The sequence below is a fragment of the Notolepis coatsorum genome (genome assembly GCF_963971535.1).
Source record: "Notolepis coatsorum genome assembly, chromosome: 15".
NCBI lineage: Eukaryota > Metazoa > Chordata > Actinopteri > Aulopiformes > Paralepididae > Notolepis > Notolepis coatsorum.
The window spans coordinates 49780827-49805826 of record NC_140179.1 but is presented as its reverse complement, the minus strand read 5'-3'; the positions used below and the strand labels follow the sequence as shown (position 1 = coordinate 49805826).

At 42.0% G+C, this 25000-nt stretch overlaps 1 protein-coding gene across 1 annotated transcript in view; it reads right to left on the bottom strand.

The window, feature by feature from the left end:
- Nucleotides 1-25000, bottom strand: part of ano2b (anoctamin 2b) — a gene marked incomplete at both ends in the record, with an annotated part of 266111 nt that overhangs the window by 45026 nt on the left and 196085 nt on the right. The window contains 2 exon segments of the mRNA XM_084330997.1: nt 14637-14689; nt 15089-15241. Of these exon segments, the coding sequence (XP_084187123.1) occupies nt 14637-14689; nt 15089-15241 (206 nt within the window).

Below are 25000 nucleotides of genomic sequence, written 5' to 3'. Positions count from 1 at the left end.
GTGTGTGCGCACAGGTGTGTAAGTGTTGAGTGTGTGAATCTGCCGTTGTGTGTGTATGTGTGTGTGTGTGTGTGTGTGTGTGTGTGTGTGTGTGTGTGTGTGTGTGTGTGTGTGTGTGTGTGTGTGTGTGTGTGTGTGTGTGTGTGGTGTGTGTGTGGTGTGTGTGTGCTTGGGGGGGTGTGTGTGTGTGTGTGTGTGAGAGAGAAATATTGTGTGTGTCTGTGTTTGTGTGTGTGTGTGTGCGTGTGTGTGTGTGTGTGTGTGTGTAAGTCTCTCTATCCCCTCTCTATCCTTCTCTCTCACTCTGTCTCCATCCCTCTCTCTGTCCCTCCCCCCGCTCTCTGTCCCTCTCCCCCCTCTCCCCATCCCTCTTTCTTTATCTCTCCCCTCTCTTCTCACTCTGTCTCCATCCATCTCTCTCTCTCTCTCTCTCTCTTCTCTCTCTCTCTCTCTCTCTCTCTCTCTCTCTCTCTCTCTCTCACTCTGTCTCCATCCATATCTCTCTCTCCTCTCCTCCTCTCTCTCTCTCTCTCTCTCTCTCTCTCTCTCTCTCTCTCTCTCTCTCGCTCTCTCTCTCTCTCTCTCTCTGTCTCACACGCCAATACAAATATTTAATTTGATTTCTTACACCACCACGAATCAACATAGATCTGATTGAATCTATTGTTTCTAAATATTACCAACATAAACAAACACAGCCCCAAAATACAACAAATACCTTTTAAAATGTGTATGAATCTGTGAATAGGAATCAATCAGTATGCTCTCAGAAGACAATAATAGGTCCAGTTTCATTAGAACCTGAATGATCCTTCAACCTTCCCCTAATCTAATCATAATTACAGCCATAATCCCTAATTTTAAAATAGCCCCTTTTAGAACAAATGACTGACTAAAGGAATTAACTCATATTGAAGGATTTACCTCATGGGAACACACACACACACACACACACACACACACACACACACACACACACACACACCACACACACACACACACACACACACACACACACACACACACACACACACACACACACACACACACACACACACACACACACACACACACACACACACACACACACACACATACACATGCACGCACACGCATACACTGTAATCATGCACAGACAGACACAGACACACATGCATGTATGCATGCACGCACACACATTACATTACTGTATTTCTATACTTGTGAGCAGTGTTGTGCTAGTTACTGAAAAATAGTAACTCAGTTACTTTACTAGTTACTTCATTTCAAAGTAACTTCGTTACTGTACTAGTTACTTACACCCAAAAGTAATGAGTTACAGTAACCTATTTAGTTATTTTAAAAAAAAATTTAAAAAAAAGATTGCTCCTGAGTCCCATGCCCCAGATAGTACTCAAAATCGGTTGATCAACTTGACAGTTTCCATTCACATCACCGAACTCTGCTAAGCAATGTGGTCTAGATACAAACACAAATCTGACACAAACAAATGTTGTCCCGAGTCGATATAATAAGAAGTGCGCCGGTTGAAGGAACAGCCTTGATGTCGCCGGAGCGTTTCATTATAACCATTATAATTCAAGGGTACTACGACTATGCGTGCACCTCATGGTACCAAAGCACCTCAAAGGCGCTTAAAACAAAATTACAAACATCACAAAACAAACTGGTCAGACTACTACTTGACCTGAACCCCAGAACCCACCTCACCCCTGCCCACTTTGACAACCTAGGATGGCTTAGAGTAGACGACAGAGTACAGCAACTTGCAATGGGCCTGGTCTACAAGATACACTATACGACCGGGGTACCCATGTACATGTCAAAATACTTCCCAAAGGTCAGTGAATACCACAACCACTACACCAGAGGAAGCTCAACAAATCATGTAAAACCCAGATTCGGCTCAAACAAGGGACTAAACACGTTTCGCAATTATGCCACAACAATGTGGAACGCCCTACCCAAAGCTAGGGGTAACAGTACTGTATATTTGAATACCGTTTATGTCACAAATGTATCAGTACTAAATACCTATATGTCCCTATGCCATAAATGTCATGTATGTTGTGTATGTCATAAATGTCTATATGAATTGAAAATGGGGGGACCCTGATGGAAACAAGACAAACGTCTTTCTCAGGTCTGCATCCCCTTAACAATTGTATGTATTGAGCCGTACTGTATTGTACCCATTCTGCAATCTGTTAAATAAAGTTTTCATTCATTCATTCATTCATTCACCATCTTGCAAGTTGCAACGTTGTTTAAGATATCAATCAAAGCATTGCAACGTTAGAATAGTTAGGATATCAATTGTGCATGAAAGGACTATATTTATATTGTTTGATTAGTAATATGAGATTCCCTGGCAGATTTCGTACAGTCAAAATCCGTTGATCAACTTGAGTTTCAGTGAACACATTGCACTCACCAAAGTCTGCGGTGGTCGAGATGTAGTAACGTTACGTTAGTCCAGTTGACTCCAGCAGCGCCTCAAACATGTTCTTTATCTCGTTTCCATGTTGTATATTAATTATCTCTCCAAGTAGTTGCTAAATGGTTTGTTAGTTTGTTACTGCGTTCTTTTTATGTAGATTCATAGCGAGCGTTTGTTTTGTTTACAATAGAGAGGGTCTATTTCTTTCCGTAGCCGCATTTCTGGTTTGCGCATTTCTGATTGGCCAGTGGCCAGACTCGCCTCGTATAGCATAGCGTTCCCCGCAGCCAGGCAGACAGGATATGAGGATAATAATAATAATAATAATAATAATAATAATAATCACTACCGCTCGCTATCAATCTACGCCGTATATAACGCAAATAACGCAGTGACGAACCATTCAGTAACGTAAGTAGCGTTACTGAATTTCAAAAGTAATGCGTTAGAGTACTAGTTGCGGCAAAAAGTAACTTCGTTTCTGTAACGCGTTACTTTGTAACGCGTTACTTTGTAACGCGTTAGTCTCAACACTGCTTGTGAGTATAGAATACTATACTTGATACTATACTGACTATTACCCCAATTCCAATAACAAAAATGTATTCCCTAACCTGACCTCTAACCCCTAACCTTAACTCATACGATTAAAGGTGCTGTAAGTGGTATTTCTTTGTTTAAATAAGTGTTAAATAGCTCTACATTCCGACAGCCATCACTGAGTGGTTGGTCAGTAACACGGGTCTCCCAGTCCCACTCTGCGGTAAACACAAAATACATTTTCTGGTATCCGTTCCCACTTTAGAGAGATAACCCTAGATATGCTTTGCCAGATTTGCTTACTGCAATCACTGGCAGATTATTTTACTTGTGTCAAGCACATATTTGCTTAAAACTACACTTTTATTTCTTCTATTTGTCAGACCATTTTTGCATTGTGAAGTTCTCTCTTCTGATTGTATACCAGAACATATTTTTTGTCTTTACTGCAGAGTGGAGGGACTGGGAGACCCCGTGTTACTGACCAGACAATCTATATCAGTGTAGACAACTTATTTTAACAAATAAATACCACTTACACACCTGTAATTGCCTAACCTTAACCCTTACCCTTACCTTAATCTAGCCCTAAACACAACCCTTACCCTTACCTTAATCTAACCCTAAACACGACCCCTTTAACAGATTTAGCTCATATTTCTATCTGGGGACATGATGTCCTCACAAGGAACCACGTAGAAGAGCACACACACACACTCACACGCACGCACGCACACACACACACACACACACACACACACACACACACACACACACACACACACACACACACACACACACACACACACACACACACACACACACACACACACACACACACACACACACACACACACACACACACACACACACACACACACACACACACACACACACACACACACACACACACACACACACACACACACACACACACACACACACACACACACACACACACACACACACACGTGTTTTTAGTCAAGTTTTAGTAAATATGCGGGTGAGGAAATTAATCAAAGCGCTTGCGCTGCACACATAGGAAACGGAAATGCTGCAATAATAATAACATGAATTATTCTAAAAGTTATAATTATTTTGTCTCGTCTTAAAATGCAGAGAGATTCCGGCAAGATTCTATTTTGTAAACTACATTTTGTGTCGTCGTTTTTAGTCAACGACATTGCATGAATCATTTAGTCACGTTAGTGTCACACGATTTCCATTAACGTGACGTCTCGTCTCGTTGTCGTCAGAGGAAAAAGCTTTGTTGACGATCATATTTAGTCATCATTTTCGTTGACTAAATTAACACACACACACACAAGCACACTCACAGTCACGCACACGCACACACAGAGCCCTTGATCCACAAGTGTTGTTATTGGTGGGGATCTCTCCTATGATCCAATGTTACGCAGCATTGACTCATAAGATCATCACAGATCACAGACCAAGCAAAACAGAGGGATTTATCATGTACATTATGTTAAGAGACATCAATGTTAACCGTGGATTAACCAATAATATATATATATATACACGCATACATACACACACACACACACACACACACACACACACACACACACACACACACACACACACACACACACACACACACACACACACACACACACACACACACACACACACACACACACACACACACACACACACACACACACACACACACACACACACACACACACACACACACACACATGAAAGCCGGATTAAGTGCTGTAGTGTATCAAAGGAGATCTGGACCATAGCAGAGTAACCAGCATCTCTTAACCTTTGACCTACATATATTTCTGACTCTACCTTCCCTAATGGGAAATTATCATCTTATATCACAATGTCGCTAGATTGGAACTACAGTATGGACCTTATGACAGGCTCAAATCCTGAATCAGTAAAGGAATATCTTATTTTTACCTTAACCTCTTAAGCCCTAGCCATATTTTCAGAAAATTCGCCTAAAAGTACATACCCAAGTAAATGGAATTGCTCCACTTCTACAAGGTCCATTTCTCTGTATCTATAGGGACATCTATGGACCTCAGGGAATGTATTCTCAGTGTCAGAAATATTGTGTCTGTTACTATGCTTGAGTACATTTTAATGAACCAAAGGAGAATATAAATTATTATTATTATTATTATTATTATTTTAAAAAGAATTACGGTGACTAACACCATACTAACATTTACCAGACTTGAGCTCATTCAGCACCTTCTTGAGATCAAGTGTACAAAAAATCTAAGCAAATGAATAAAGGGCAGATGATTTACAGTTTTTTTTTGTAGATACAATACTGAATTTTGCCATCCGGAGACATGCAATTTGAAATATGAGGCCTATAAATTACCTTATTGTGGCCAAGTCATACATCTCTGGATTGGGCTAAATCTCCTCTTTCCAATGGCAGAGTTCAATCAGAATTTAGTACCACCAGGCACCCGTAACAGAAAGTTCACAGAAAGGTAAACGTTCTATTTTATGGCAATAACGTTCAGGTTTGTTTGACCCGTGACTCAGACAGAATCACAAAAAGTACAAACTGAACTTGGAAAGTCAGCTTTTTAGTTTGAATGCCCCGGCGTCTTGGAATGGTCTTCAACTCAATCTAAAAATCAATACTGAATACTCCTATGGACAAAACAATTTAAAAACACAATGACAAATCTCCCTGCTTCAGTTTGTAAGTGGGTGTGTTATGGTAACTGAGCGGCTCAGCTTCACTCAGAGAAAAAGACAGTTCTGTTTGCTCCGCTGAGCACTTTCTGACTAGGCTCAGTATACGGAAGAAATGGATCCTATCTCTCCAGTGCTAGATGGCAGTTGCTCAGTGCTCAGACGGCGCCGAATGTTAAGTGATTTAAAAATGCGCTTGGCGCTCAGGATGAGCACTTAGTTACCAAAAGGTGCTATAGATAAAACATTTCATGTAAAGTAATCTTAAGGACCTCAGGAAGAAGCATCGCTCCCTCTCTTAATGTTACTATCTCAGCAAGTGGACTACATTTATATAGAGCTTTTATCCAAAGCGCTTTACAACTTATGCCTCACATTCACCCATTCATCACACATCTATAGTGGAGGCAACCATGCGTGGAGCCAACCTGCTCATCGGGAGCAGTTAGGGGGTTAAGTGTCTCGCTCAAGGACACTTCGACACGCTGCCAGGAGGAGCCAAGATCAAACTGGGAACCTTCAGATTACCAGACGACCACTGTCGCCCCTGTCAGCAGTTACCACTGTGGAGTCATTTAGGTTCCTGGGAACTACAATATCCCAGGACCTCGAGGGCGAGGCCAACATCGTCTCCACCACAACACAGACTCACCGAAGGATATACTTCCTGTGAGAGATGATCAACAAGTTCAACCTGCCGCAGACAATCATGGTTCAATTCGGCACAGCCGCTATTGATTCAAGCCTCACCTCCTGGAACACAGTCTGGGGTTCAGCGCTCAAGGCCAAACTGAGATAATAATAATAATAATAATTCATTTTATTTGTAAAGCGCTTCTCAAGAACCCGAAGTCGCTGACATTAGGCGGGGAAACAGAGAAAAACAAAAAAACAAAAGAAACATAAGACCACAGGGGAAACAGGGAAAACAGCATGATACACAAAAACATAAAGCCACAGTAACAAAGATCAAAACAGGTTGGAGGGGGGGGGGGGGGGGTTAAGGTTGGGGAAGGTTAAAGGCTAGGGAGAATGTCATCTGAAAAATGGAGAGAACATTTGCTCCATCCTTGCCGACCCTCCAGGACGTCTACAACTTGAGACAACAGTAGGCGCGTCGACGAGATCATTGCTGGTGATCCCTGACGTCCCGACCACGGCGTCCTCCAAGCGTTCTTCTCGGGGGAAGAGACTACGGATAATGACATCTAAAACGACGAGACATGTTTTTTTCCCCTCAAGCTGCAGTCTTCATCAGTAGGGTCGGGTACCGACCAAATTACATCGGTACTGCAGAGTGCAGATTCACACTAGATCAATCAGTACCAGATTTCGGTACATGACATATTTAGTATAGTATAGTAGTATTGTTTAGTATGAAAGTGTAATGTACTAAAAAAGAGGGATATATATTACTGTTCCATCTCTTGGGTCTTTGGAAACACCAGACAAGGTCAGAGGTCATATTTACTGAGGATGGCCAGATAATGTTGATATTTAAACATTTAACACAATACATGAGCATGCGATTTATTTTATTGTTGTGGTGTTACTGTACAACAATAAATAATCAAATGTTCTAAATAAATAACAATGTTGAAATTGAGAAATATTTACTTATTTTTTACAACTGAAATAAATGTTTGAGAGAGTACTGACAAAAGGAACTGGTACCGGTATTGGTTCAAATATGAACGGTACGCAACCCTACTCATCAGCCTACTCTGAGCTGAATTCCCCTGGGCGTCCACCGCACATCAGCTCTCAAAGCCTACAGCTGCGACTCCTCTCCTTCTTCGTTATATGTATGTAACTCTCGCATCACTCAATCCAGCAATAGTTAAGGCTCTTACAAAGACTGTGTATAAACTCTGTATATCCTGTATTTCCTTTAATGTTGAATGCAAACCACTCTCAGGTGCGTGAGGTAGAATGTTCGACACGCCCCCTCGCTGGGAAGCATGCAGTTCTTACCCATTGCTTGTATGTGCACTTATAGCTGCCCCGTGTAGTTTTGGCAGGGGAAAAAACCTAACCCCTGAAAAGTCTAAATAAAGAGCAATGTTGGTTCACTTTGTTTCAAAGAAGCATCCTATAAGAGCAATGTTGATTCACTTTGTTTCAAAGAAGCATCCTCTAAGAGCAATGTTGATTCACTTTGTTTCAAAGGGTGATTGTTTGGATTTGTATCGAGATTATAAACAATATTCAAGCAACTAGTTATTGTAAATGTTTATTTTTTGTTACAATAACATCTAAGCCCGGGGACACACTGCCACCTGAGCAGCGATTGTGTTGCAGAACCACTTGCTTTTCATACTTGTGTGTGTGTGTGTGGTGTGTGTGTGTGTGTGTGCGTGCGTGCGTGCGTGCGTGCATGCGTGTGTGTGTGTGTGTGTGTGTGTGTGTGTGTGTGTGTGTGTGTGTGTGTGTGTGTGTGTGTGTGTTCATGTCTGTGTACAAATGTGTGTTTACAGTGTGTATCCAACCTTCTAACCTTTTACGCTTGACAACAAAAGAAAGATTTGATTGACCTGAAGCCTGCATGTAATACCAGTATTAACACAAATAACATTACGTAAATACTTACGCTAGGCCAGGGCCCAGGGGTCAGCAACCTTTACTATCAAAAGAGCCATTTTCCCCCGTCCCACAAAATAAAATTCCTCTGGAGCCGCAAAACCAATTTACCCTTAAAATGAAGATAACACAGTGTATAACATTTTATATATAGTTATCCCCAAGCATACCCCACATTTAGGATAAAACGCCTGACAATTGCATACCCAAAGTAATTTACGATTTATTATACTTTATACTTATAGCACACAGTTTGTTGCATTAATGGAATTATAAAGCAACAAAAAGAAACATTTTGACTTTTTATTGCTGTTTTTGCCTGTTATAACAAAGGAACATCTCAAACTCTTATGAAGAGGAGAAAAAAGACTGGCTGTGTGGACTTATTTTTAAATAAAACACAGAAGAGGAGACAAAACACTGGTGTCTGTCTTTGAAATTAAACCCTGAACTATGCAGGTATATTTGAGTCCTTCCCTTATTTGTGGAACATTTATAAAATAAAAAGTAGTCCACTTTGAAAAAAGACTACCATGTGTAGACCTACTTTGAAATAAAACACAGAAGAGGAGGGAGCTCCCGTAGCTCACCGCGTATCTCGGCGCTATTTCGGCGTCGGGGACAACCGTGCTCGTCACGGATCTGGGGTACACGAGTTCGACTCCCGGACTCGCCGTATTTTCTCAGAGTGTCTTCCCCTGATCTATATCCCATTCAACCTGTTTCTGTCGGTCATGCTTGACCAGAAAAAGCGATAAACGCTAAAAAATTAAGTAAAAAAAAAAAAAAAAAAAACAGAAGAGGAGAAAAAACAATGGCATCTATATAGTTGGGTCAAGAACCAACATTCTGTGACCATTCTCTGGCTAAGATGTTTTGATGATTGATTTGACTTCTATGGACTTTTTATAAAATATTTAGCCCCCGTGTCCCTCCGAAAAATCCCGGCATTTTTTGTCAGATGGCCAAATCCAAAATATCTGCTGACGCCATCTTGAAAAATGAACTTTTGATCCAGAGCACCTAGAATCATGTATGAATACACTTTTTTGTGTAAGTCAACCATGACGATTCCAATCCTGACATTAGTTTGACTCTATGACATCAATTTAACCCAGAAATCCAAGATGGCCACCATCCAGTAGAGCAAAAATGTAGAAAGAGACAGCAGAGCGAAAATGTAACTTTTGAATGGGAAAGTAAGATTTGGTGTTTGGGCAGGGCTTCAGACTAACAACTTTCCCAATAGCTAGCTAGCTAGCAACAACAACTAGTTAGCTAATATAGTCATTGTAGCCCTGTGTTTGGGGTTTGTTAACCCTTGTGTTGTGTTCGAAAGCTGTTTCTTTCAGGAGTTATTTTGATGATGTTCTGAGCTTGTGCTCAGCCTTCTGTTTCAAAAGGTATCTTGGACCACGCCATCTCGCCATTCCTTGACATGAAGAACTCCTGTTGACCTCGCTCATCCAGGCCTTCTTCTTCAATAGACTGCGAGTGTGTGTGTGTGTGTGTGTGTGTGTGCGCATACGTGCGTGTGCACATGTGTGTGTGCGTACGTGCGTGCATGCGTGCACTATCCCTTCATACAATGGGTTTCACGCTGGCTTGAATATGGAGCAGAGGAAGAGCAAGGCTTATTTTCATACATCTTACAATAAACCGCCCAACAAGTCAGTTGTGAATGACATCATGGAGAAGCTGTCTACCATCATCGCAACTAAGCACATGCCCTTCGCCTTCTTAGTGGGAGATCATCCTGTGTACGTCCTCATCACTCTGCTCAAGGCCAAGAACCCAAACAAGTACCATGACATTGTACCCTTTCTTGGTCCCTTCCATACACAGTGTGTGATGATGAGCGCTATCTACAAGCACTACAAGGGGAGTGAGCTAGGAGATGTACTTGTGGCAGGAGGAGTTATTGCAGAGGGCTCCGTCGACCGTGCACTGAAAGGCAAGCATTACAAGAGGGGGCTGCGTTGCTTGAGGCTCATCTATGAGGCACTCATGAGTCAGCTGGTAAAGGGGAGGCTCATGCCCAACCTGGCTGATGAGACAAGGGAGAACCTTGAGATTCTGAGAGATATGAGTCTCTCCCAAGAACCCCGTGCAGCTGCACATGCGGCACTGGAGGATGATACTGACCTCGAGAGCCTCATCACCAATTTATTCACCCAGGTGGAGGCCAGTGACATGGCGGACTACTGGAGGGACTTCCTGTCTATGACGGATGCACTCATGCAGAATGTGCATGCAGTACATATCTGCAACTTGGATGAGTATGTCAGCTCTCTGCGTGCCATGCTGCCATGGATGGTAGTGTACGACAACAATAGGTATGGAAGGTGGCTGCCTGACTTCTGGGCAATGCTGACAGCTCTCCCTGCTGATCAGGTCGCCTTCCTTCGTACTGACTTCACTCAGTCCATCACAGGCAACCCCTACTCCAACATGGCCTGGGACATGTGGATCGAGTGTACAATGAACAAGGGCAGCCAAATGAAGTCTGGCTGGCTCTCCATCCTCCAGAATGAGAAGCAGCTGCTGGTGCACTCCAGAAATGTGAACAATTTGGCCAAGATCGGGGTGGCTCACAATGCCCTGGCCACACACAAAAAAGCCAAGAGGAAGCACATAGAATGTGGTCCGAAAAGGATGAGAAAAGATGAGCAGCGTGTGCAGGACCTGGTCGCATGCATGCATGCATGAGTTTGATTCCTTCCCATTTGATCCAGCCTCACCCACCCTCCGCACCCTACAGTCAGCCATGCCTGCCTCTGATGAACTCATCGCGGACTTCAACTCAGCCTATGCTGTGGGAGAGGAGAAGTTGACCAGCTTCTTGCAAGACCGAGTGTTCAGTAAGAAAACCTCCCTCCATGCACCTGTCCCTCTGAGCAAACGCTTGACATTTGCCAAGCAGCCCTGCATGGAGAAGCCCGGGGAGGAACTCAAAGCAAGAGCTGCTGAGATGGAGCGGAGTGCTCTCAAGGCAGTGATCGACCTGGTTGAGGTCAGTCAACTTGTGAATCTCTCAGAGTTGCTGGAACATCGTGTTGTCGAGGAATGTGTGGCCTTATTCAACTCCAATGGCACATATAGGAAGACACAGAAGAGCAAGCTCATTCAGAAGCTCTCTCTCCAATCTGTAGATCTGCAAGAACCCTACACCGCTCTTGTCGACATGGGCATGATCTGGAGGATGGCAACCCCATCAGCAGAAGATCGGCAGACACAAGATGGCACCCCATACAAGTGGTTGGACTATGTCCACAAGGTATCATCCATCATCCTTGCCCGCCATGGTGATGCTGACCGTATTTTCTGTGTAAATCGTACGACGTAGCATACTCAACTAAAGATGATGAGCGAGATCTGCGGGTACAAGGTAAGGTACATGTCCCCAACACCTACATGAAGCGCCAGCAACAAGGAGCGGCTACAAAAAGTAATATGCAGCTATCTGACTGACCTTGTTGCACAGGGTGTAGATACAGAGATCGTCTACTCTGTTGGCTCCCACTGCACCAACTTGTCAACCCAGCAACCAATGCAGAACTACAGCTTTGACCAGTCTGAGGCTGACACCATCCTCTTCTCTGCTTACACAGTTCTACGTGAGTCAGGCTACAGTGGCCCTGTGGTCATTGATGCAGCCGACACCGATGCCTATGTCATGGCAGCGGTCATCTCTCAACAGCTGCCCGGTATGCTCTGCATCAAGAGAAAGCAGAACACGGTCTTCTGCCGTGGCCTGGTTACTGAGGAGATGGCAGATTGTATTGTGCAGCTACACTGCATTACAGGCTGTGATGCCAATTCAGGCTTCTATGACAAGGGTAAGTCGTCGGTGTATGACAAGGTGGCAAAGAGCCCTATGGCACGACGGCTGCTCTCGCGGTGTGGAGATAGCCTTGACCTTGAGGAGGAGGTGCTAGAGGAGCTGTTCGAGTTCACACGACATGTAATTTATGGCGACAAGAATAGTAGCACCATGGCTGAGGCCCGTGCCACAAAGTGGAAGAGAATGAAGAACAAATCATTCATCCATCTCCCTCCAGATGCAGATAGCCTACGTCAACACTGCCTCCGTACCAACTACTTGGCATATCTAGTGCGCCACCCCTCCCTGAAGCAACACCCTTCACCACTCGGACATGGCTGGGAGCTGGTGGGTGGTCGCTGTCGCCCCGTCCGTCACACACGACCTGCTCTCCCAACACATCTACCTGCACCAGGGCCAGCTGAAGAAAGTGAGGAAGAGGAGAGTGAGGAGGATGATGATGAGAAAGGAGATGATGATGTATGGAGGAGGAGGGGTGATTCATTGGAATCTGATGATTCAGAATCTAGTGAGGCAGAATGCTCTGATTCGGACTGATCATGACATGTTTAAAGTGGTTTCATTGTTGGGGCGCTCCAGTAGCACACCACATAGCGTGCTGAGTCGCAAAGCGGTCGTCCCGGGTTCGTTTCCCAGTCCCGGCGACCATTTGCTGCATGTCTTCCCTACCTCTCCTCCTGTTCTCCCTCTCTCCCTCTATCGGTCCTGCGTGGCCAGAAAAAGCTGAAAATACTATAAAGTTAAAAAAAAAAAAAGTAAAAAAAAAAGAAAAAAAAAGTGGTTTCATTGTTAATCTGTTCAAGTTACAGCTATTTAAGAGAGCGTATTTTGAAGTATAATTAGTTATCTTATCATACTGTACATTCATCAATTATTTTGCTGAGATACTTATGAAGGTAGTTTGTTTAAAGTACAGCAGTACCATGGTAAAATTGGTTTTGACATTAAAAGTTACATTTTCGCTCTACTATATGGTGGCCATCTTGGATTGCTGGGTCAAATTGATGTCATAGAGTCAAACTGATGTCAGAATTGGAATTGTCATGGTTGACTTACACAAAAAAGTGTATTCATACATGATTCTAGGTGCTCTGGATCAAAAGTTAATTTTTCAAGATGGCGTCAGCAGGTATTTTGGATTTGGCCATCTGACAAAATGCCGGGATTTTTCGGAGGGACACGGGGGCTAAATATTTTATAAAAGGTCCATAGAAGTCAAATCAATCATCAAAACATCTTAGCCAGAGAATGGTCACAGAATGTTGGTTCTTGACCCAACTAATACTTTGAAATAAAACCCTGAACTATGCAGCTCTATTTGAGTCCTTCCCTTATTTGTGGCAAATCTCTAAAATAAAAAGTAAATTTCTCACCACATATCAGGCATACAGGTAAACCTGCATCGTTAGTCGTGAAAGCAAATTAATCTGTCCATGCTGAATTAAACCCTCTATTTTCCTCAGACTTTCCTTTTTTTTTTATTTATCCATGGTTAGCTTACTGGGGGGTCGGAAACTCAAGATTAGCCACTTGCAGACGACAGGGAGAAGCGCGGGGTGTGACGTACTGTATATTTTAGTTGATGAAATATTTTAGTTGACTAAATATTTTAGTTGATGAAATATTTTTTCATTTCAGTGTCACAGTATGACATCGATCTCCAAAATAAGAGATTAAATAAAAAAGGATTTATTTTTTTACCAGGGAGGCCTGCAGATGAATGGCTAAAGGGGTTCCCAACGTTTTCAGGCCGCGACCCCCGAAATAACGGTGTCAGAGACCCGCGACCCCCACTATTATAGGAGGTAAACAAAAAAAATTATTAAAAAAATAAACATTTTAATTCTTTTAAAAAACAATTATAAATGGAAATGTATGGTTGAAACATGCAAACGTTCAAACGCACACACACTAATAAGCATTGGAGGCTTTTAACCAGGGACAGACTGGGGAAATCATTCAGGCCAGGACCTACCACCCCCTTTTCCCCTGCCCTACGTTGTCTCCTCGGTTTCCCTTACTCACTTCCCGACTGTCTCCCCTACTGACTCCTGTATTTGTTATTCGTTACTCGTGGTTTTATGTTCTTATGTATTCATATTGTTCTTCGTTTCCCTGTGGTTCTATGTTTTCTTTGTTTTGTTGCCTATTGTCAGCGACTTTGGGTCATTGAAAAAAAAAAACAGGCTAGCATATGTATGATTAGCAACAACACTGATTTTGATGGATTTTCAGTTTTTTGTAATGTCAGATTGAAAATAATACAATCTTTTATTCAACTTCAGCCCTGATCATAACACCACATATTAATTTTATAATTCTAACCCTTTAAATGCCAGTGTGTGTGATGGCATATATTTGTATATATAATATATCAAATGCAAAGTAGATTTTTCTGGGGGGGATTATTACAGGCTAGCATGTGTCAATGATTAGCAACAACACTGATTTTGATGGATTAGGTTGCAGACCCCTGCGCTAGGCTGTATAATAATAACAGTATTACGTTAACAACATTACATTAATACTTACGTTTATGATGACCGAGAACTTCCCCATTCCACTCAGAATATTGTACCAGATCCCTATAGAGAGAGAGAGAGAGAGAGAGAGAGAGAGAGAGAGAGAGAGAGAGAGAGAGAGAGAGAGAGAGAGAGAGAGAGAGAGAGAGAGAGAGAGAGAGAGAGAGAGAGAGAGAGAGAGAGAGAGAGAGAGAGAGAGAGAGAGAGAGAGAGAGACTTTCCATAAATCTTACATGTTCTGAATTAGACCTTAAACTAATCATTGTGACAAAGGTATTTACTGTACTTTGCAACGATAGAATGAGATTAGTGCATATGTGTGTGTGTGTGTGTGTGTGTGTGTGTGTGTGTGTGTGTGTGTGTGTGTGTGTGCGTGTGTGTGTGTGTGCGTGCGTGCGTGCGTGCGTGCGTGCGTGCGTGCGTGCGTGCATGCGTGTGTGTTTCTGTGCATCGTAGGTGTACCTATATCTTTAGCCCTGGCAGCAACCGGTCTGCGGAGCTCAGTCACGAACTTCTTGGCGTCCAGTCTGATCTCGATGACGTTGTTGAGCAGGGCGAAGAGAGGGGCCAGTGGGAACGATGCCACAAACAGAGACACAAACCCAAACTGGATAACTGAGAGGGAGAGAGACACATAAAAGACACATTTTACTAGGCTATATACAGTGTTTATCTATTTTATATGCCTGTGCACTGCTGACCAACGGAAGTGGATGTTGTCATGTCAAAAGATACAGAAGGGGGCATGAGCATGGCTTCAGAATGGGGGCGTGGCTTCAAAATAGGAGCGTGGTTAATCTAGACCTGAGATATAAAAGGTGTGTGGCTTAAGAATGGAGCGTGGTTAACCTAGAGCAGTGGTCGGCAATAGGCGGCCCACACGCCGAAATTGGCCCGCCAGCAATAATATCTGGCCCGTCAGATTGATATTTTTTTTTATATCAGATCAGCATTTTTATATGCTATAATGTCCAAACAGAGAAACGACCACCAACTAAAGAATGCTTATTATACTTTGTTTCATCCATGTTGAGACTGAGAGTAAATAACAGGTATAGGCAGCAAGGTGCAATGTAGCGTTAGCTCAACATGAATAAAGTCGGTGGACAGCGCCTGGTGCTGAAATAGCAAACAAGCAGTGTGGTGTAGTATGAAATTAAAACACAGCAAAAAAAAAGCTGAATCCGCTTCAAGAAGACATTAGGTAGGCTACATTAGGTATAAAAGAATTACAACAACAAATTCATTAACTAAATAAAAAATACAATTTGTGCGCAAAACATTAAATATCTTTGGATCCGTTTTTATTGTATCGGAATCGGGAGATCTCTCCATCAGTATGTGGAAGTAAAGCATAGATAGAATCTTGAAATATCTAGATTGGTTGTTTTCTCTGGACTGCATCTAATCTGCTGTATCTATCTATTTATCATATATCTATGTCTGTCACTATAGCCAATGGAACTGTTAGAAATGTCACATGGACTGGGGGAACCAATGGAAAATTCCTATTGTTTCTCAATTGTCCCGTGCACTCCACAGAACAGGCCGCCAGGCGCTGGTTGCGCGTAATGTAGGATAGACGGATAAGAGATAGCCGCTTCTCTCTTGTTTTATAATAAAATAACAAAAAGACAAAGGTATAATGTTCAGTGCAAACATGTATTATATATAATAATGGAAAGTAGAAAAAACTGGTAGTTTACAGTTTATTATGCTACCTATGCAGCTTGTTTATTTTGTGGCCTCTGCCACAAATGTAGCTTAGTTATAAGGTGGTCTGTCACAGAGTTAACATTTTGTCACCATAAATGTATTAAATTAGCCATTGTTTTTGGTTCTGGCCCGCCATATAATGGCTTGGAAAAAATGTGGCCCAAGGCCAAACTTAATTGCAGACCCCTGACCTAGACCAATGAATGTAGAAGTCTGTACTGAGTTGATTGACATCTTCCATACGCGTATGTATGTGTGTGTTCGTGTATGTGTGTGTTCGTGTGTGTGTGTGTGTGTGTTTTTCCCAGTGAAAGTGTAAGAGGTTCATTCATGTGCCTGTCCCTTTAAGTTAACTTTTTTTTCTATGTGCATGCGACCCCACTGCCAGCCTTAATTGATTCAAATATTAACTGACACACATCCATCCTTAATGCATTTCAATGAGGACTCCACTCACTTACAATAAGCAAAACCATAGGAGATATGTGTTCAGTCGACGAATTGTGGCCTCTGTGGTGATCTAAAAACTTGTGTAAAAATGTCAGCTAGAGTGGAGAGTCTATTAGTGTGTATGTGGATCATGACTGTTAACCCACAAAATGAGATTGAAATGTCCAATTCCATAATTCTTTTTACAATCGTGGCAACGTTTTGATGTCTTATTTTTATATCCAGGTGCAAAATTGAGGCCACTGTCACGATTTACAAAACATTTTGATTTACAAAACATCTTGATTTACAAAACATCTTGATTTACAAAACATCTTGATGTTTTGTTCCCAAACCATGTGGTGAAACATTCCAAAGTGAGAAGTTGAGAAGTTTGATTGTTTATAGTGTTTTTGTTTGTCGTGCTTTATTCTATGTGTAGAATTAAAGCTCCTTTGAATCGCTATCCGCCTTGTCCTGTCTGCTATTGGGTCCTACCACCACCACCACCACCACCCCAGACCGTAACAGACTACATGGTAATCTAATGTTAATCTTAATCAAGGATTAGGACTATTTCACCATACATGACACATCATAGCTTTTTGCTCGCTGATGGGGTCCCATGTTGTGCAGTAGGTGCCCTTTTCTCTTTTCGCTCCTCAAGTCCGCCACTGAATAGTAACTGAACTATTACAACTGAGAGTTGGAGCAGGCCGATTATTTTGACTCAGTAATATTTTACTCATATTACTCAGTAATATGTTTGTCTTAAGAAGTCTGTCACCAAAATGACATTTCTTTCTTGATATATGAACTGGTACTGTATGACTGAATGCTTGTAAATTTTTACAATTCATAAAAAAATTGATTTTATATTTATACATATTTGCATGAACTGTGACACAGCCCTAGATACACATAACATTAGATAGATAACATTAGTTTAGTTTTTTTTAGGGATGTCCGATATTATCGGCCTACCGATATTATCGGCCGATATCGGCATTAAAATGTGATATCGGAAAATATCGGTATTGGTTTTCAAAAAAAAAATTATTTATATTTTTTACATTTCTATAACCTTTATTTACCCAGGCAAGCAAGTAAGAACAAATTCTGATTTTATATATTGTCAAAAGTATGCATAATGTTGTGTTAATTACACGACAAGAGATATGTAATGTTAATTACCTGAAATTATTCCATTTTTTGGGGGAGAAACCCTGCATATATCGGTATCGGTTGATATCGGTATCGGAAATTAAGAGTTGGACAATATCGGTATATCGGTATCGGTAAAAAAGCCAATATCGAGCATCCCTAGTTTTTTTATGAAGCTCTAATTCACCACAAACGTACAGTCTTTTCAGTCAATCTAAAACAAGTTAAAAGTTCATTAACCTGCCTCAGGGCTCTGCTTGTTGCATATCACTTATTATTATTTTATTAATTATTATTATTATTATTATTATTATTATTATTATTATTATTATTATCACTAAAACGCTGAACCGTCCCATTACGTAAGGACACATAATGAAGTTGACATATTTAGGTACATGTACAGGGATCTCTTTGTTTACTACAGAGTCTTGGGTTGTTTGCGGTGGTGACACGCTGCGGGCAAAAAGACATGCAGTTGACTAGCTGGACAGAATGCTAATGCGACACAATAAAGACTTTTAACACGTCATTATTTTTTATCAGTTTGGGGAATTTGTTTTGTGGTGTGCCAGTGTGACATCCGGGCGGGTGACATACCAACGTCTGTGAATGAGAGCCATTGAATATATCGAGTAGATTAATTCCGGTCTGCTAGGCGCGTGACAGTCTTGTGTTATTATTACTGTAGAAGGCACAGCCTGGTTCTAAAGCTACGGCTCGAGACCTGAAATGGAGTCGGACTGGGAAAATCATTCAGGCCGGGGAATATAGCGCAAGATATATTTATATAGCCCAGTCATTATAGCAGGCCAGGCCACCAGCCCAATGGCCAGTCTGGGCCTGCTGAGAGGTCCCCCAACTCATCTTCACTAGCACGTTGTCGCTACAAAAACGGGCCTGAAATGTTTATATATATATATATATATATATATATATATATATATATATATATATATATATATATATATATATATATATATATATATATATATATATATATATATATATATATATATATATATATATATTAGAGGTGGGCATAGATTCATTTTTTAATCTAGATAATCTATCTGCAGTCCTGGATTTAATCTAGATTAATCTAGATTAAAATGGCTCAAAAGAAAATTATAAAATCTGCCGAAGGCATTCAAAATATGTGTGTTCTACCCAAATAATGACCAGAAGTAAGTCCTTACTTTTTCTTTCCTCCTTACGTTTCTCAGGCCAGGTGGCCCATTACACACCATGAGCCCATCTCCCGTTTTCAAAATGCATTGTTTGAAAAAGCTGTTTTGCTATGATAATTGGTAATGAAATATCAAAATAATGTTCAATAAGATGTACTTGTGTTTAATAAGTTGTTTTATTCAGAAGTTAACACAAATAAATAATATTACCAGTACAGTACAGTATCTAGCACTCTCAGGAGCAAAACAGAAAGAAGCATTTCAAACTTGAACTATGTGACATGGCTTGACTCAATCAGTCCAATCTCTATTTCTCCTTCTTCCACCAGTCACTCAGGCAGACCAGCTTGTTTTATGTAGCGGTGTCTACTTATAGTGCCTATAATATTTTTCCCGTTGGGTGCCAGACAGGGCCAAACCCTGCCAATGCAAATCAACTGCTCCAGTGGAGTTGCTCAGTGGCCAATGGTGTCAACTGTGGTTGTACTGGGCAGCTCCCAGGTGTGAATGGAACTGTGTGAATGTGAAGCAGGGCGTTCCTGAAAAAGAGCATCTGTGCTCAGCGAACCTACCCTGTGTAAATAAAGGTAAAAAAATATATATGTAATGTTTTATTTAAATTTTTTTTGATTAACTGCGTCAATTATATTATCACGTGATACTAGTATCGCGTTAACGCAGCACGTTAACGGCCCAGCTCTAATATATATATATATATATATCTTTTTTTAATTATTATAATTATTATATTTTTTTGGGCTACTTAGCATGCCAGGCCACCAGGAAAACTCCTGGTGTTCCTGATGGCCAGTCCAGGCCTGAGTCTTGGTCTAACTTACCACATTACAAGAATATCAAACATGTATTCATGAAGTTATAGGTTCCGGGGTGATACGACTAAATCAGTGATGTGATCAAGACAACTGAACATAACAGAACACGGTGGGACAGGAGATTGTTCCAGTGATTGCATTTACATTGCATCATTTAGATGATGCTTTTATCCAAAGCACTGTGAACAAGTCAGCAGGAGGGGTATGCATCTGGCTGCTACGGGTAAGTGGTGTTCTTTAATCTAGCAGTGTTGAACTTGAGGGCTTCACTCTGAGTGCACAGTAGTATAGACATATTAGCATAGTAGGTAGGTAGTAGTATAGACATAGTAGCATAGTACATCATTGTAAAAGACAGTAAGAAGGACGTTTTTTTATTATTTTGTTAAAACATTTAGTTATAAAATTGGACTGGGTTTCAGCTGCCCTGACTGCGATGGTAAGTTTGTTCCACCACCGTGGAGTGAGGGCAGTGTTTGGTAACTTCCTCTAGGCTATAGTAGAACACCCCCACCCCTCCTTTCATCCAATTTCTTAACACCAGGGAGGGTTGACAGGCTCACATAAACCTGGGAGGGAGGGAATTGAAAAACACACAGAGTTCTGAATAGAGCCTTGTTCCTGCAACAGAGTTCCAATCTCCGCCACTGCTATACATTAAATTATCTTAATATCTATTGTAGATAAATGCATGATGTATTGACCGACATATATGGACTTGCTGATTGGCCAAGAATGGCATCGCTGACGGATGGTCTGAGCCCTCTGACTAGGACGCTACTGTTTGTGCTTCTGGCTTCCTGGACTGTAGAACAAACTGGCCACTGGAGACGTTTGTAATAATATCACAGCTCCTGTCATGGGAACCATAAATCATACAGTAGTACTTAAAGCAGCTGGAGTCGAGGCTCACACCACTGCTACGCATCACTAGAATGATGCTCCTGCCCTGTTACTGGACTGGGTAAATATGGCCGTTACAATGATCATATTTTAATATCTGATCTGTGGGGAAATGGCGCCCTCTATACAAGTCTGCCATACCTTTCATTATGTTATAGTAAACACTGAAGGCTGGAGAAGCTACTGGACCCTTCTGCTAGCCTGGTGCAACTAGTTGTTACAACTGCAGTTTATTGACAATGAAGAGTTGAATTAGCCAGTACCCAGCAGGTGATGTGTGTAGTGGTGTGTCTTTGTTCTGAGCTCTGAGCAATCAGAGATTGTGGCTTTAAAGCGTAAATATAAACCTTTGACTGGCATTGTCTGATGCCCGCCCTTTTTTGGTTTAGGGCTATATCTTTGTAAAGCAGGACGCTGGAACATGTGCAGTAGTTTAGGGCTATATCCAGGGCTTGACATTAACACCTGACCACCGGCCAAATGCTGGTAGAATTTGGATGTGGCCGGTAACTCTGTCATTCTACCGGCCACAGTGGCCGGTGACTTTTTATCTATGAAAAAAAAACATTGTAGTCTACAAAAGGCATCAGCAATAATTAAGTCAATCCAAGTGATACTACATAATACTACAACTCCCACAACAATTCGAAAAGTGCATTACCGGCCAGATCCTGGTAGTGGTGCTGTCTCGAGAATGGAGTACTCCTTGTTTTCAGACCAGATGTTATTTTTTTTCATTCAGGCCTACTTTTTCTGTTAGCGTGAAGCTATGCCTTCATCAGATCGCATGGAATACCTTTTGCGACGCCGAATTCAGTATGCAGTAAAGGAATATAGCATCAGCCAATGGACATATCGACCAGATGCCGATCAATAACTGGGAAATCCTTTTTGGGATCCAACCGGCCACAGGTAAGAACGATTTCATGCTGATCAGGCCTTGTTAGCATAGCCAACCAGCCGATGAATGAATGAAAACTTTATTTAACAGATTGCAGAATGGGTACAATACAGTACGGCTCAATACACACAATTGTTAAGGGGATGCAGACCAGAGAAAGACGTTTGTCTTGTTTACATCAGGGTCCCCCATTTTCAATTTATAGTGACATTTATGACATACACAACATACATGACATCATGACATCATGACACATCAGTGTATGATGCTACAATAACGAATGCCGTTATTGGTAATCAATAATCAGAAACAATTATTTTTTACGTATTTTTATATTTTTTTACCGGCCCACTACTAGGCTGGGACAGCGGCCCATTGGTACTGACTGGCACTGGGCTGGCCCAATCACATCTCTTACTAAGCACCCCCCCACCAGTCATGCAGGTACATGACTGAGAGGGGGGCTGTGGTACATGACTGAGAGGGGGGCTGTGGTACATGACTGAGAGGGGGCTGTGGTACATGACTGAGAGGGGGCTGTGGTACATGACTGAGAGGGGGCTGTGGTACATGACTGAGAGGGGGCTGGTACATGACTGAGAGGGGGGCTGGTACATGACTGAGAGGGGGGCTGTGGTACATGACTGAGAGGGGGCTGTGGTATATGACTGAGAGGGGGCTGGTACATGACTGAGAGGGGGCTGTGGTACATGACTGAGAGGGGACTGGTACATGACTGAGAGGGGGGCTGGTACATGACTGAGAGGGGGGCTGTGGTACATGACTGAGAGGGGGCTGTGGTACATGACTGAGAGGGGGCTGTGGTACATGACTGAGAGGGGGCTGGTACATGACTGAGAGGGGGGCTGGTACATGACTGAGAGAGGGGCTGGTACATGACTGAGAGGGGGCTGGTACATGACTGAGATGGGGCTGTGGTACATAAGTGAGAGGGGGCTGGTAGATGACTGAGAGGGGGCTGGTACATGACTGAGAGGGGGCTGGTACATGACTGAGAGGGGGCTGGTACATGACTGAGAGGGGGCTGGCTGGTACATGACTGAGAGGGGGCTGGTACATGACTGAGAGGGGGCTGGTACATGACTGAGAGGGGGCTGGCACAATGACACTGACTGCACTGCACTAGTCCGTACTGGAACTCTGCACTCTTCACTTTATATATATATATGTATTTTATTGATTAATCCTCCACTGCACTGTTTAGTTTCTTGTCATGTGTATGTGTTGGTGTTGTTTACTGTGAAAAAAGAAAAGAAAATGCATACACTGTATTGCTGCAACAATTACCAATGTGTTTTTACACAAATGGCTCAATAAAGGAATCTGAATCTGAATCTGGCTGGTACATGACTGAGAGAGGGCTGGTACATGACTGAGAGGGGGCTGGTACAATGTATTGTGCATCATTGTAGGTCAAACCATTAAAAAGTTAATTTCCACGGCAGCCATTTTGGATTTTGGTCTCTCACAAATTGCCCCCGCCTTTTTTTTAAATACACCCCGGCAAAATTTGTTTATTAACCCTCCTAGATGACAAATCCATTGAAAAACGAAGTGCCACATGGCGGCTGGATGGCGCAGCGGACATTGCGCTCGTCACCAACGCATGAAACACCGGTATCGAATCCGGCTGTCAGCGTTGCCTCCGGCTTGGGAAGTCGATGGGTGGTAATCTGGACATTGTAAACAGTGACTCCTACAGGCGCCTGCACAGCAGAGACAGGAAAATGGCGGGGGCAGTGTGAGCCTCCTACACGTTACTCCTCGCCAAATGAGAGTCCGCGCTGGCAGGTGAAAAGATGTGACTGGCTGCCTACACATGTATCGGAGGGGACATGCGATGGGCTTCTATCCTCCCTACAATGGCCAGTGGGAGGCGAGCAACGACCAAGCAACGACATGCGAGCAACGACCAAGACAGGGGAGGGGAGAATTGGGATGGGAGAAAAATTGAAAAATAGGAGAAAAAGTGGATTAAAAAAAAAAAAAAAGTGCCACAGATGACCCAACTACTAGGTCCATATCGTATCATCATAATATTATTTAAAAAATCATTAGGATAAGGGTTCCCTTGATAAAGATGCATGAAAAGGCTGTATAATATACAACACCTGTAGCTTAACTGCAAAAACAGTTTTTCTTTATTTGATTCGATTTGTATTTGGAAATTAAAAACACATCATAAAAACTAATTATCTTGACCAATTTGTATTCCTGAGTATATCACCTAAAAGCATTCATTAAAACACTTATTTCCAAGGTGGTCCTCGATGGAAGACATAAAAACATAGCACATATAGCCTACTCAACTGCTAATTTTTGCTCAACTGCAAAAATGTATGCCTACTTATGTATTAGCCTACAGGGAAAAACACATTCACAACAGGCAGCAAAATTTATTTTCAGCCAAGTATGGTAATAAGGTAACTATTAGGATATAAATATGGTATGGATTACTTACTCTTATAACGTATTACTATCTGTGGTAGCTCTAGTCTCCACCTACACAAATTGTTTTTGTGCTGTCCATTGATCATGGTCACATATGGTAGGCACATTAACTGTAGGTCAAACTCCCCAAACAAACAAGCACACCATTGATTTAATTGCCATATAAATCACATACAAAGATCTAACTATTACTCCTCTCTGAACATGAATATAAAACAAGAAGGTGATCTATTAACTGTGTAAACCTTATGCAATATTCATCATTGATATTTGAATACTTGAAATCTGTATGAACTGAGTAGTTAGTATCAAATGAAAGATGGAACAGCTCCATGCATTCATTGAATAAACAACAATTTGCTCATTACCAGTATGGTATTGTTTAAATTGTACAGCTTTTTGCACATCTTTGTCAGGGAATTCCAACCATTCTGGACCTGAATGTACCAGTTAATTGTAATCATCTCTCTCCTTATGTCTAGTCAAGCCAGGTTGTGGAGGAGATAGACAGGGATGAACAGGCTATAGACTACTTTGCCCATCCTGAGCCTGCTATGATGCAGATGTTTTTACACCACCAAGATTCAGCCAAGAGTGAGTGAGTACACTGGTCCACTTGCACTGGTACACTTGTCCATGGCACTTACTACCCAGCTTTGTAGTGGTTTGGGGGAATAGTACAGTAGGTACGCATATTTAAGGAGACCGCAAGGATGGTGTACTGGTGGGTGGTGTCCGACCGATTATGGTGGGCCGGTCTGGGCCA